The 15024-nt window shown below is 40.8% G+C and overlaps 1 protein-coding gene across 1 annotated transcript in view; it reads right to left on the bottom strand.

Annotated features, from left to right (window-relative positions):
- The window catches only part of CUNH1orf21 (chromosome unknown C1orf21 homolog), a 289318-nt gene that overhangs the window by 24588 nt on the left and 249706 nt on the right, over positions 1-15024 (bottom strand). Inside the window, exons 4-5 of the mRNA XM_023728118.1 lie at positions 13222-13298; positions 3542-3602 (exon numbers count right to left, since the gene is read on the bottom strand). Coding sequence (XP_023583886.1) covers positions 3542-3602; positions 13222-13298 — 138 coding nt within the window. The remainder of the gene's footprint in view (positions 1-3541; positions 3603-13221; positions 13299-15024) is intronic.

Genomic DNA, 15024 nt, shown 5'->3' with positions numbered 1-15024 from the left:
GAAAGACAGTTCTATTCTGCACACATGGAGTCACCATGAGTTGGGACTGATTTGATGGCAGCTAACAACAATAGAATCTTAGTTATGGAAATGCAATGGTGCAGTGTGATAGATGGATTGTTATATGGTCTTTCTCGCCATGGTCTTGTAACTCCCACCAAATGATCGGGTAGGGCTATGGGGACTGGAAAGTTTGCTAATAATGCAAATAAAGTGCATGGCACCTTTGTGGGACCATGTAAATAAGGTGTACAGAAACTGACAAGGGGATTGGTCAGTTTTGCCATCCCAATAGGGTTAAAATGAGCCATCCCAGAGGCAGGATGGGGGGACTTCACTACCACCAAAAAGCAGAGCCGGGAGTGGAGCGCATCCTTTGGGCCTGGGGTCCCTGCACTGAGAACCTCCTAGACCTAGGCGACAGAGAGAGAGCTGTAACAACCGGAGACAGCAGGAGAAGGCAAGAAGTGGTGGCACAGAAATGGCGGCAGCAGCACCAGAAAACTGGCTCGAGATGGCGCACTGGGCTTCTCGGTCCATGGAGAAAAGGGGCTACAGTGAGTGTGCTGACCCACGGAGCGAGAGAGCTGAGCACCTTCAGGCAGGAGGCTTCCTGGAGGAGTGGGGTGCCTCCAGGCACTTGTCAACGGAGCTAGGCTTGCTGACCCACAGAACAAGAGAGAGCTGAGTGCTTTCAGGCTGAGGCTTACTGGCAGAGTGGGGGCCTCCAGGCACTTACTGGCAGAGATAAAGAACTTTGTAACAGAGCAGAGGCCAGAGAGAGGCCCGCCTGTGGTCATGGCTGAGAACAGGCTGTCTTGCTTGAAGAAATGTCTCCTGAGTCATTCCTGATCCTGAAATGTAGCCTGTTACTTTCCTAATAAACTCCATAATCATGAGTATTGTCTGTGAGTTGTGTGTGGCCATTGCGATGAATTATTGAACCCAGCAGGGCAGTAGAGAGTGCCGTGGGAGGGACAGCTGGTTTCAGAACTGGTAAAAAGGTCGGAGCATAAGGTTATGTCTGACCTCCATTTCATAGGAATCAGCCTTGGGCTGATGTTAATCTTCATTCTCTCTCTCTCCCTTAGGAAGTTTGAGGACCTCTGATGCCAACACGCCATTTTTACAACTAGAAAGGAATTAAATTATCTTAAATGTCTTGTCAGGTATGTAAATACTGCTTAAAAAGATAACTTAAAATCCAGGTTTCAAATTTTACAGACTATCCCTAAATGCTAAGCAGACTGTTTACTGCCAAAAAGCCAATGGGGGAAAAACCTAAAGAAAGAGAAATAAAAGATCTTCACCATTAGAGTGGGAACAAAAAAAGTATTCCTTTTTTCTTTCAATGCTTCTCTTTACCAAAAATGTTATCAGTAAGTCGAACAGCTTTTAAAACAATATGTGACATTTGGTCAGTGTTTCTAGATGAAATGTTCAAACTGAAAAGTTACAATCCACTAAGAAAAAAGCCAAATTTCACTAAAAATCAATAAATCATTACACTCTTAAGTAATTATCTATGCACAGCCAGGAAACACTATAGATTAAATTCCCATTTTAATTCATTGCCCGTGTTTATTTTTCACATTGATGGTATTTGCTGGTCCTTTCATGGTGCATTAGAAGATTATATATTTAGCCTTTTGGGGGCACCTCAGACTTAGGTTGTACTGCTGAAATACTGGTGAATTGAAAACCTTCTTCATATTTCATTGAGTGATATATACCATTATAACTTAGCAAACAAGAAATTGCTCAGATAAAAGAGCTGCAAAAATTTAAAAAATAAATAAAAATTAAAACAGAAATGATTTCCAAAGTAAAACTGAACAGTGATATCTTAACCCCACTTGTGGTATGTTCTGAATTTAGGATTTCACTCTTCTTTAGGATAAAGTTCATAAATTATAATAAAAGATTTATAACTAATAATTAAAATTCAACCCTCTACAGTGAAGAGTTTAAATTCTGCAAGTATGTTAGCCCTTATATATTATCATATTCTATACTTCAGCTGATTATCGTATGGCACTACTGAGATGTCACTCTGAGAACTAAGGTGCGCCTGACCCAAGCCATGATGTTTTCAATTGCCTCATATGCATGCGAAAGTTGGACAATTAATAAGGAAGACCGAAGAAGAATTGACGCCTTTGAATTGTGATGCTTGCAAAGAATATTGGATATACCATGGACTGCCAGAAGAACAAACAAATCTGTCTTGGAATAAATACAGCCAGAATGATCCTTAGAAGTGAGGATGGCGAGACTTTGTCTGAGGTACTTTGGACATGTTATCAGGAGGGACCAGTCCCTGGAGAAGGACATCATGCTTGGTAAAATAGAGGGTCAGCGAAAAAGAGGAAGACCCTCAACAAGATGGACTGACACAGTGGCTGCAACAACGGGCTCAAACATAGCAATGATTATTTGAAGATGGCGCAGGATCGGGCAGTGTTGTGTAGGTCGCTATGAGTAGGAACAGACTCGAAGGCACCTAACAACAACAACAATACGGAAATCAAATACATGGGCTTGGTTTCCGCACAGAACAATTGTGTATCACACAGTCATTGTAAATCCACACATTACTGGAGAAGTAACTTGTAGACCCTGCTTTGGAGTGAGACAGACCTGGGCTGGAATTCCAACTTGACACTATCAGTAACCCTGCAAACCTGGGTAACTTACTGAAGCATTCTGAGCCTCAGTTTCCTTGTCTGTAAAATGCAGATAATACCTGTCTCGTAGCCATGACCTTGAGGCAAGTATTGACTGAAATATCTATGTGATGTTTGTAAAGAATTCAGAGCAGTGTCTGGCATGTACACAGTAGGCACTTGACAGATTCTGGCAGGTACTAAGGGCCTCCTTGCAGTCACGGAGGTCAGAGCGTGGCATCAAACACCTGACACAGTGACAGGAATGCCCCATCTCTAGGCAAAGGTTGCTTACCAGTCTTTATCTGTCTTTATACATCTCTGGGTGGTGCAAACAGTTTGTGCTAGAATACTAGCTAAAATACTAACATAAAGGTTGGCTGTTCAGACTCACCCAGTAGTGCCACGGAAGAAAGGCCTTGCAATCTTTTTCTGTAAAGATTGCTGTTGTTGTTAGTTGCAGTCAAGTCGATTCCAACTCATGGCAACTCCATGTTACAGAGATTACAGGCTGTAATCTTCAAGAAAACCAGTTCTACTCTGTAACATATGGGGTCACCATGAGTTGGAACTGACTCAATGGCAACGGGTTTTGTTTTTTTATCCGCTTTATATACTTTGATGGGTGGGGCAGCCCAGGATCCTGGGAGATGCTATCATACATTAAACATTCTCACAGCTACATTTGTTTTTGTGTGTGTGTCTGGGGAAGGACAGGGGCAGGGCAGATGACCACTTCTGTTTTAACTCTAACCCACCCCCTTACAAAAATAGCTTTGTAACAAGGGAACAACAGTATTGTTACCCTAACTCATGAGGCAATAGTACAATTCCTTTGAAACACACAGTCAATTTGAATTTATTTTACTTCTTACCTTTTCAATTTTTTCATCCAGCATTCTGAAGAATTCTTGTTGGCTTTCAGAGATATGCATGCTGAAAAACAAAGAGCAGTTGAGTGCGTCTTTCATTGCTTTCTTAAACCTAGCTCCCCCAAATAAAAAATGCTGAGCCCCTAAACTTAGGGACAGATGTTTATTTATTGCAGGCTTTTGCACGGAAATACTCTGAAGTTGTATTAGGGATAAATGTAGTTACAGTACTCCTACAAATGCATTTCATAATAGTCTATCAGTGCCTCTGATTTAAGGAATACAATTTCCTTTCAATGTACAGATGTTATTTATAGTAATGTTACTGGAAGGTGTGTGCCAATTTTTTTTCTTCAGACACACATTTGTGATTAAAAAAAAAATGGCACAGGCAAGTAGCACATGGCATATTTCAACCCTGTATGAAACCATAAAAAGAAAACATATCCTGGTTATTACATTGAAATGTATGTTTTAAAAGGTTGTCAGCATCAGCATGATACTCAGCTGACTGTAGAGGTGGAGGCTGGCTGCAAATAAGCTGAGAACATACTGATGACTTGATGTTGCCCCTGAATGACTTCTGCATTGGTGAGAGTAACTACACCTCTTTGGAACTAAAGTGGAATGTGGGAGTGAATCAGGAAGTCTGTCTGAGCAGCATTTGCCCTCTTTTTGCTTGTCCTACGCCACTTCTCAGGAGTCCTGGTGGCGCAATGGTTAAGCACTTGGCTGCTAACTGAAAGGTTGCTGGTTCAAACCCACCCGGTGGCCCCACGGGAGAAAGACCTGGCAACCTCTTCCTATAAAGATTACAGCCAAGAAAACCCTATGGGACAGTTTTACTCTGTCACGCGGGGTTGCTACGAGTAGAATCGACTTGAGGGCACCTAACCATAACATGCCACTTGACAGCATCCTTAGTGAGATGGTCCCAGTGGCATCACTAGGGGGGTGTGAGGGGTACGGACTGCACCAGGAGACACTGTCAGAGGGGGTGACACCAAAATGACTGTCTATAAAATTTTTGCAGAGTGTTTCAGCAGAAATTTGCTATTTTTTATAAAAAGATTCCTGTAGTTAGTTAGAACAACAAAAACTTTTCATAAGCCCAGGTTTGTTGTTGTTGTTAGGTACCATCGAGTCAGTTCCGACTCAGTGACCCTAAAGGACAGAGTAGAACTGCCCCATAGGGTTTCCAATGAGTGGCTGGTGAACTTGAACTGCTGACTTTTTGGTTAGCAGCCGAGCTCTTAACCACTGCGCCACCAGGGCTCCAAGCCCAGCTTACATGTATTAATATACCTACAAGGTTAAAACTCTATGCTAATTTTTGAACTATCTAACGTGCTCTGGTCAGAGCTGTCATTATTACCCAATCACAATGACGCTTTGAATCCCATGGTTTTTTTGTCTGCATGCGCTGTTATTTTCACTGCTGCCAGTGTTCTTTTTTTACAGTCGCTGATTTTGTCAAATTTGCTGGTGTTTTAGCTATAATATTGTGATAATTAGCATGGGAAGGTGACACCCAGAGTTACCACACTGGGTGACATCAACCCTAGTGACACCACTCGATGGTTGACAAGAGACAAAACACAAGAAGGTAAGGAGAGTTAGAAGCACCACAGACGGGAGTGGGGTGCAGGGGAACGGGCCTCTATGGTAATATCAGGTCTTAAAGACAGTAGTTTGTACCTAGCAAATGGATGTGAGTGTTCCAAGGAGGTTAAGGATGCTGGAGTAAGAGATTACATGGGTTTCTTTTAGTTACTATTAGTTCCCACTGGTTGTAGTGGTTGGGGGCCGGGGGTAGAGGGTGGGCTCTGGAAGAGCCTAAGTGTGGTGAGAAGCCTACCTAACATAGCCCTTAGCATCACGCCTCATCCTTTAGAGGCCACCGAGAGTGGCATAGTGACCCCAAACCCTTCAGGTCTCCTGTCACCGAGAGCTGGTCTTCTCCGGGGTGTGAAATCAAGATTTAAAATCTACGAGCATGATGACAAGCAGTTGGATTATAAAAGGAAAACAATGAAAGTGTTTGATGCGAGTAATCAACCTTTACACTTTACAAAGCACTTTCACAAATATCATGTAAAGTTGCTGTCCTTTATACGATCATGTGAATAAGGTAAAGGTTTTGTTTGAGAAACAGGCTCTCTCCTACCCCAAGTTTGAAAGGCAGGGCACCTTTTGGGGGGATGAGAATACATTAAACAGTTTCATCTCTGTAGAACCCTGGGCAGAAAAGCCATTTTAAATAGCTGAGTTTTCCCAGACTCTTCATGATATTCTTCTTCGAGCACCAAAATACTTTTTATTTTAGGCACTTTGGATGCAAATCTTTCTAAACTGCACACAATTTAATAGAGGATATGTCACAAGCATTAGCTAACTTTTGCTTAAGGACCAGGGACCATTATTATGAACTTAAATTGTAATACTCTCCTGTAATACTCTGATACCCCAAGAGCCTACCAAGATGGGTAGAGTTGGCTCTCTTTCAGCAAAATGGCCTTAAACTCCAGAGCTTTTGTTCTTCGCCTGCTTTTCAGCTTTTCCTGTCTCATCTCGTCTTGTCAATGAAGTTTTCGGTCCCTCTCAGCTTTCTTACTAGCTGGAAAAAACACAGCCAAGTTTGTTAGAGCCAAGTTCATACTAGAGTTACTATAAACCGGCTCTAAGGGATACCCTGGGGGCTTTCAACATGAGTTTTCTGTCAACCATTTTGGCTACTCAGGCACCTTTTGGGCATCCTTCCTGGTCGTGGCCAAGCTCTCCACAGATGAGGTTGCTGGATGGCCCTGGGTTCCAGATAGAAAGGCCTTAAGGTATGTACATGTAGTTTTCTTAGGAAATTCCAACAGACCTCATAAAGATGAATTTTTATGAGTTGGTGCTCATTGTGGACACTGTGTGGTTATTATAGTTTTTAGTACAGATTGCCTTGAATATAAAAGGGGGCAATACGTATTTGTTAATTAAGTGACAAACTACTCTCTATTGATATTTGTTGTGACTTATGACATATTAAGGAGACAGTGCAGTTTGTTAGTATGGGCATGTCAAGGGGCCTCCAGTTCTTCATCTAGAAAAGTGGCCAGCTGGTCTCCAGGCTAATGCTTTGTGATAGTTAGTAACTGCCATTACCTCCTTCATGTTCGTATCACAACATGAAAACGAAAGTGTGTGATTAGTACTCATACACGGGCACATTAGAGGGACAAGGGGGACGTCTGAAGTGAAAGCAACTCTGTTGATTCTTTCTATTGTTCTTCTGTTCTCTATTCCATTTATTTCTGCTTTGATCTTTACTATTTCCTTTCTTCCAGTGGTTGTGGGCTTTTTTTGCTGTTCTCTATTTGTTTGAGTTCTGTAGTTAATGTTTTGATTTTGTCCCTTTCTTCTTTTTTGATATGTGCATCTATTGCTATAAATTGTCCTCTGAGGACTGCCTTTGCTGTGTCCCAAAGGTTTTGGTATGATGTAAAGTAAAAGCAACTCTGGAAGTGTGTCTACAGCCTCTGTGATCAAGAATGCACTTAACACAGGCTTGGAGGTCTGTATCAGGAGCTTGAGACCAGAGGTGATGGATGAGGACCTCAGCACGCATATATATGGTAAAACAAGCACAAAAACCTGAGTGGTTTAAGCTTTGTGGAGTTTAATTACATACACACATACATACTTACTAACTAAAAAATGTATATATCCCCTTGATTAAAACAAACTGAACAAAAGCCATCAGCTCACGATTAATTAAACAAGACTGTATTTTCAATCCCACCTCCATCCTGAACTAAGCACTATCTTAGGGGTAGAATAGTCAGGAAACTTCCATTTTCACATGGGAGAAACAATTCTAACCCAGCGAAGGCAGCTGGTCCTGTCATCCGGGCATCTCTCCGATCATACCCCACTAATACAGAGATGCTGCCTGCTTTTTCTTCCCTTAAGGGAGTTCCACCATCCCTGCTTGCCTCTGTCTCATTTCATAACCTACCAAGAAGAGCCACTCACTAGATAGATTCACTAACTTGTCACTCTGAAATACTGTACGTGGATTGTGTTAGTTGGAAAAGACTGAATGGAAGAGCAATTTATCATGGAAGCATGATGCACTGAAGCAGCTCTTTCAGATAAACTGTTGTCACTGAAGTGTGGCAGACACTGCAGACACAGCCAACACCCACTCGAGGTCCTCAGTTCCTGTGTGCTGTCTTAGGTGCAGTGTAGTCTGAACGCATGAGGCTTACTTTGCTGTCCCCCAGGGGTTAATCCCAGAGACAGGCACCATAAACTCTTCAACAACGGCAGAGAAAAAATTTGACGAAATAAATTACCCCATATCGACTGACCCTCACCTACATAAGCACAATACACTCTTCCCGTATGGAAACCCTATCCACACAATAGCATGTATATTAGCTTTTACCTTCAAGAGTACCAACTGCAGTGTGAGAAAACAGTCCCTGGGTAACGACCTGATTCTTAAATCATTCCTGGCGCACAATTTGATGATTCTGAGTAAGGGAGGGAGGGAGAAGGAAAAGCATCTGACTTTTCTTTCTTCAAGATATATATATATATATATTTTTTTTTTTAAAAAAACAACAAACTCACTCATTGCTGTTGAGTTGATTCTGACTCATAGCGACCCTATAGGGCAGAGGAGAACTGCTCCATAGGGTTTCCAAAGAGCAGCTGGTGGATTCGAACTGCTGGGCTTTTGGTTAGCAGTCAAGCTCTTGACCACTGCGCCACCAAGGGATAACTGAATTACTTATGACTGACACGGTTTATAGAGCATGAATACTTGATTCGCAGTGGTTAAGAGCTCAGGCTGCTAACCAAATGGTCAGTGGTTCCAATCCACCAGCTGCTCCTTGGAAACCCTATGGGGTAGAGCCACTCTGTCCTATAGGGTCGCTATGAGTCAGGATCGACTCGACGGCAATGGTTTTTTTTTTTTTTTAATATTTATTAGATCTAAACACTTATTTCAAAGCCTGTGTGTTGGCACCTGATTTAAGTAATAAAGCTTAACCACTTTGGTAATTCCGGTTTCTCTCTAACAATTGAAACTCAGCCTTGGAGAAACCAAGAAAAGACACTGCTGGAGCACTTTTAGTAGCTACCAGTTAGCGCTGGCAAAGCTCCTGTGAGTTAACCCTGCTCAGTCAAGGGCTCTTCTTGCTGTGACTTTTCAGTTTCATGAGATTAGGGATGAGAACACTATGGCATCTTAATGCAGTGCAGTCAAATTAACAAGTGGTGGGCAAAACGAGCTTTAGAGCTACAAGACTAAGTGGCTTTTAGTGAAGTTTTCAAATAAAAACCCACGCTACCGAAGTATGAGAAAGCAAGGTCCTAATTCCCTAACATTTCACCTGCGGAGATGAAATTCAATTACCCAGTGGGTTCCTGGTAAAGCTTGGCCTGCACACAGTTATTTCTTCATGCTCATTCTCACTTTCCATTTGGACCTCAGGGAAGTAGGCTAATCCTAATCCCCATTTCATGACATACTTCTACCAGCAGTTTATGCAGGGCTCACTTTTCTTTATTTAATTAGCTAATTAATTCATTTTTTAAAAACAGTATAATAAGCACCCATGAAAGCAAAATCAAAAACAATGGCTAGGATCTTGACAATAACCTATAGCTAACTTATCCTCCAAGGAGCCCTGGTGGTACGGTGGTTAAGTATTAGGCTGCTAACAGAAAGGCTGGTGGTTTGAACCCACCCAGAGGCTCTGAGCATTCAGCTGCTAACCAAAAGGTTGGCAGTTCGAATCCACCAGCTGCTCCTTGGAATACCTATGAGGTAGTTCTACTCTGTCCTACAGGGTCACTATGAATCAGAATCGACTCCACGGCAAAGGGTTTGGTTTCTTGGAGCCCTGGTGGCGAGTGGTTGTGAGCTATGGCTGCTAACCAAAAGGCTGGCAGTTCGAATCCACCAGCTGCTCCTTGGTGACCCTATGGGGAAGTTCTACACTAACCTATAGGGCCGCTATGAGTTGCAATCGACTTGACGGCAACCGGTGTGGTTTGGGTTAGAGGCTCTGAGGGAGAAAAGAACTGGCAACCTGCTCCCGTAAAGACTGCAGCCAAGAAAATCCTATGGGGCAGTTCTACTCTGTCCTATAGGGTCACTATGAGTCCCAATCCACTTGATGGCATGCAACAACAACTTATTTTTTTCCTCCAACCCATGCTGGTGCTTCCCCTAACCCAAGGCAATCACCACTTCCTCATTTTCTTTTTGTATACTTTTTCTATAACATGTGCCTATAAAGAATATTATTTCAGTTGTTTTTAACTTTATAAAGAGTGCATCATGCTGTATGTAATTGTTTGGAACTTAACACTTTTCTTTTAATATTATATTGTTAAGGTCCACCCAGTGTTGTGTATTGCTGTAGGACATTTGTTTTACCTGCTAATATTCCATTGTATGAATTTGGTGCAGTTCACTCACCCAATTGCTTGGTAAAGGGCATTTAGGCTGTTTTGCATTATTAAGGAGCTCTTAAGGGCCAGACATTGTAATAAGCACTGGACATACATTGTTTCATTTAATCCCCAGCCCTACACGACAGTTTTTCACCCCCTTTTTCCTCTGTGAAAACTGAAGCTCGAAGTCAGTAGGTTCCTTGCCTGAGATCACAAAGCCAGTAAGGTCAGAGTAGAACTGTCCCATAGGGTTTCCAAGGAGTGCCTGGTGGATTTGAACTGCAAGCCTTTTGGTAGACAGCCATAGCTCTTAACCACTACACCACCAGGGCTCCATATGAAATAAGATAGTGAAATTCCAATCCCGCCACCCCTCCCCGCCCCCGTGAGTGGAAGGACAATCCCATATCATAAAGGCAAGCAATACTACACCTTTGTTTTATTTAATGCAATTTTACTCTGTTCTATAGGGTCGTTCTGAGTCGGAATTGACTTGAAGGCAGCAGGTTTTTTAAAAAAAATTTCATACAGTTGCAGAGTAAATGATGGTTTCCTTGATCCTGTATATCAGCAAGTAGGAAAAGTAAAATTCTCCTCTTGCCCCATCAGAAAGATTTCTTGCTTGAGTTTCAGGCACCCAAGTTCTGACTCCCTGTTGAAAACACACACAGGCTGCTTTGTGGAAAGCAGTGGATTTTCTTTATAATTTTACTGTAAACACATGAGCCGTTTTAATAAACTTCCCTAAAAGCTTCAGTATGTGCCAGTTTGGGAAGTGTGCTGTTTCAGTATCTCAAAGTTAAGTAATCTCTCTAAAAGACCAAAGAGATCCTTCTCAATACAGGCTCTCCGTATAACACAGAGATAAGGGAAGCAGTTAAAAACCACATATATCAGGTGGCTTCAATGTAAAGATGCCTTGGCTGAGTACCAGATATCTGCTATTCCCAAAGGCAGATAAAGTTTGTGTAGATAAAGGTGATTAGTGGTGAAGCCTACTAGGAAAGTAGTTACTACACTTACCTAAGGGTGAAAAAAATCGGTTGTAACATGACACGGACATTGTAAGTGATAAGTGGATTTTTAAATGTTTAGTTTTTTTTTTTTGGAAAGTAAGAATTAAATTACTGAGCTCACATCATGGCAGTTTCGGCTGTAGCAATTCCACAGACCCTAAGCCCAGTTAAAATGATTATGAACTAGGTTATTTCTGTGTCAATCTCCTGGGAAGAACCCAGAGATGACCCATCTTTTTCCACTTATGATTTCGATTTGTTGTTGTTAGTTGCTGTTGAGTCAATTCCGACTCATGGAGACACCATGTGTGTCAGAGTAGAACTGCACTCTACAGGGTTTTCAAGGCTGTGACGGTTTGGAAGCAGCTCGCCAGGCCTTGCTTCTGAGGAGCCTCTGGATAGGTTTGAACCACCAACCTTTCAGCTAGTAGCCTAGTGCTTAACCAAGTGCGCCACCCAGGGTCTCCTGATTTTGATTTACGGGGCTAATATTACATATACGTAATCATCAAATTTATTTTGGGGTGGATGTGACTGTATTAAATTTACCAGTGTTATCGGCACTCTCAGGGAATTCATCCATATTTAGGTGAAACACCACACTAGAGAGTCCCAGCCTCTGGGACAACAAAGCCTTCTGGAAGAAAGGGGAGCCCTGGTGGTGCAGTGGTTACAAGCCTGGCTGCTAACCAAAAGGTTAACAGTTCGAATCCACCAGCCACTCCTTGGAAACCCTATGGGCAGTTCTATTCTGTCCTCTAGGATTGCTATGAGTTGGAATCGACTCAATGGCAACAGGTTTTTTTGGTTTGATTTCTGGAAGAAAGGGAGGATTGCCTCAAAGTCACACAAAGCACATTTCATTGTCAAGGTAGATTCAGTTCCAGAACAATATAAAAAACTACAGCTCTCCAGAATGCGATTTGATTGATGCGTGATACTCATTCTTCTTTTTATCTTTTTAATTGTGAAACATATAACACGTAGACAAGAAAACATATGTTATTTCTACATTTTTGAATAACAATAATTAAAGGAATACACGTATACTCACTACCCAGATTAAGAAACAGACCTCCTGATCCCACTGTCTTTCCTCCTGCCGGAAAGAACCACTATTCTGAATTTAGTATGTTTTTGTTTCCTTGCTTTTCTTTATTGCTTTATCATACACATATACACAGTATAATGCCTAGTTTTGTCTGTTTTTGAGCTTTATATGAATGGAACAATATGTAGATATAGACTGCAACTTACTTTACTACTTCAACCCTGTATTTCTGAGATTCATCTATTTGTATGTGTAGCTGTAGGTCATTTATTTTCACTGATGTGTAGTATTCCCATCATAAGAACATGCCACAGCTTTGTTTTATTCATCGTATTTAGGACAGAGTTTGGGTTTTACCTCAAAGAGCTTATGTAAACAACGCTGCAGTGAACATTTAAATATATGTCTCCTAGCACACATGTGCAAGAGTTTCTCTAGGGCATCAACTTGGGAGTAGAGTTGCTGGGTAGGTCGAGGTACAATTTTACTAGATAATGCAAATTGTTTTCCAAAGTAATTTTACCAGTTTATATTCCTACAAGCAGGGGCTGAGAGTTTCTGTTACTCAACCTTGTGTATTGTCAGACTTCTAAATTTTTGCCAACCAAATGGCATCTCAATGTAGGTTTAATGAGGACTGATGAGGTGCAGCATTTTTCTTTACTCAAACGCTTGTCTATGTCTTTAGTCCATTTTTCTATGGGTTCTCTGTCTTTTATGTACTGATTTGCACAATTACTTCATATATCCTGAAAACTAATCTACCACCAATTACATGTGTGGTAAATATCTTCCCCCATTTGGAGCCGCTTACTCTTTTTATGGTATACTCTGATAAACAGAAATTCTTAATTTCAATGCAGTCATTTTTTTTAAGATTTGCATCTTCTGTATCTTATTAGAATTTTTCCCTACCCCAAAGTCATAAAGATATTCCCCTCTGTTTTCTCCTAATTGATCTGCAATGTCAGCTTTGTCATATATTGTGGTCTATTTTGGGGGGGAGTCTCCATTCTGCTAGGTTACATCAAACCACACTGTCTCAATTACTAAAGCTTCATACTAAATCTTAGTACATGGCAGGCAAAAATGGAACTCATTCTGAAAGCATTTTTATCTTTAAAAATAACATAAGGAAAATAGGAACTAGAACTTACTTTGCTCTGGGTTGATGAACTAATCCCGGAATCTCTTTATTAGTTTTAAGTCTTACATTTGAACTGGCACTTTTTTCCTGAAACACATAAGCACACACGTAAAAAAAAAAACAAAAAAAAAAAAAAAACAAGATCAGAATCAGCAATTAAGCAATAGCATGCGTTTTCATCACAGAGATGTTAGATGTGTTTGGGACTCTCCACAGCTGGCTACTTCACAAGGACAAATGTCCTTGTAAAGACGTAACAAGGTACAGGTAGACACTGTCAAACATTTTAACAGGGAACATTAAGCCATGAAAAGAGGAATTAGCTTTATAACAACTAACACTGTTCAGAAAACAATGTGCCACTAATATTTAATTTTTAGGTGAGGTTACTGAAAATAGTAAGAGAATCAAAGAACAGAAGAATCTAGTGTCACAGTGATGGGGAAAAGAGAAGCAGCAGTACAATCACAGCCATTGCATATTTTGCCTTGACTTAACTTGACTTCAATGCTTTTTATTTGTAAAAGACAACTGTGGTTATTAAGATATAAACTTTGCCCAAGGCCCTCGCAGTGACAGGGACGAGAAGGTAACTAAAAATAGCTAGTACTTTCAACCTATAACTTTCTTTTAAATACTGAAATTGAATTTAATTGTAGTATTAAAATTCAGTACTAGCCTGTATTTAAGAAACACTTCTTTGGTTGTTAATCCAACCTGATTTCTTATTCCCAGTACGCTAGTCACATGGGAAAGAAATATTCTTGAATCTTAAAATAGCAGTGGATCAGTAAATACACAATTTATAATACAGCTGCTTTATATTTTTACATTAGCTTAAAAAAATTATTCAAGGTGTTTATAATTAATTAGCTTGAAAAAAATATCCCTAAAATCAAAGGAAAGACTGTTGTAAATCTACTTAACAGGTAACCGTATACAACCTAAGGATTCTGAGGCCGTGTCAATAATTAAAGAGGAATAAAAACTTCTGTGAGTTGACCCAACATTCTTACCTCATGTAAGAGTGACTGTGGCGTGACACATAAAACCAGTGATGTCCAAATGAACCCTCTGGGTTTCATATTTCTTGTGGGCTAGCAGAAGCCACTTAAGTCAATAAAACTTCAATGGCGCACAAGATCTGGCTATTGGTTATTTATTGTCAAACAGGAGCTTATCTGCGTAACTTTGAACCAGTTGCTATCTACTCGATTCCGACTCATGGCAACCCCACAGAACTGTGCTCCGCAGGGTTTTTGATGGTTGATTTTTTGGAAATAGGTCACCAGGCCTTTCTTCGGAGGTGCCTGTGGGAGGACTTGAACCTCCAACCCTTTTGGTTAGCAGCCGAGCACATTAATCGTTTCCACCACCCAGGGACTCCTGTATAACATCAGTACTCTATCAACTATGGTAATTTTGTTCATGTTCTTCTAGGAAAAGAAACTATCATAATTCTCATGCAGTCTACCTTATCTTTCTACACTTAACTCAAGAATGTTTTCCTGAACATTTTAAAAGGATATACTTTTTCATACCTTTAAAATGTATAAACATAATCAGGGAACAACAGATGAGCTGTTTTAGTTTTTACAAAGATGGAGGAGCATCAGAAAACTCTAATGCTATAACTTAAACTCCAGCAGGAGTTAATGGCCACAGCGTCTGGCATGGGGCTTGGCACTTTATGGGAGGTGCTCAGCAAGTATTGGTGGAATGAATGAATGATGCCAATAATGATTAATTTTCTCTTCTTAAAAAAAAAATTGTAAATTTTTGAAATGGCGTATCTTTGGCTATGTGTATTTTC

The sequence above is a fragment of the Trichechus manatus genome, unplaced genomic scaffold, assembly GCF_000243295.1.
Source record: "Trichechus manatus latirostris isolate Lorelei unplaced genomic scaffold, TriManLat1.0 scaffold00021, whole genome shotgun sequence".
Classification (NCBI taxonomy): domain Eukaryota; kingdom Metazoa; phylum Chordata; class Mammalia; order Sirenia; family Trichechidae; genus Trichechus; species Trichechus manatus.
This window is presented reverse-complemented; position numbering and strand designations above follow the sequence as displayed.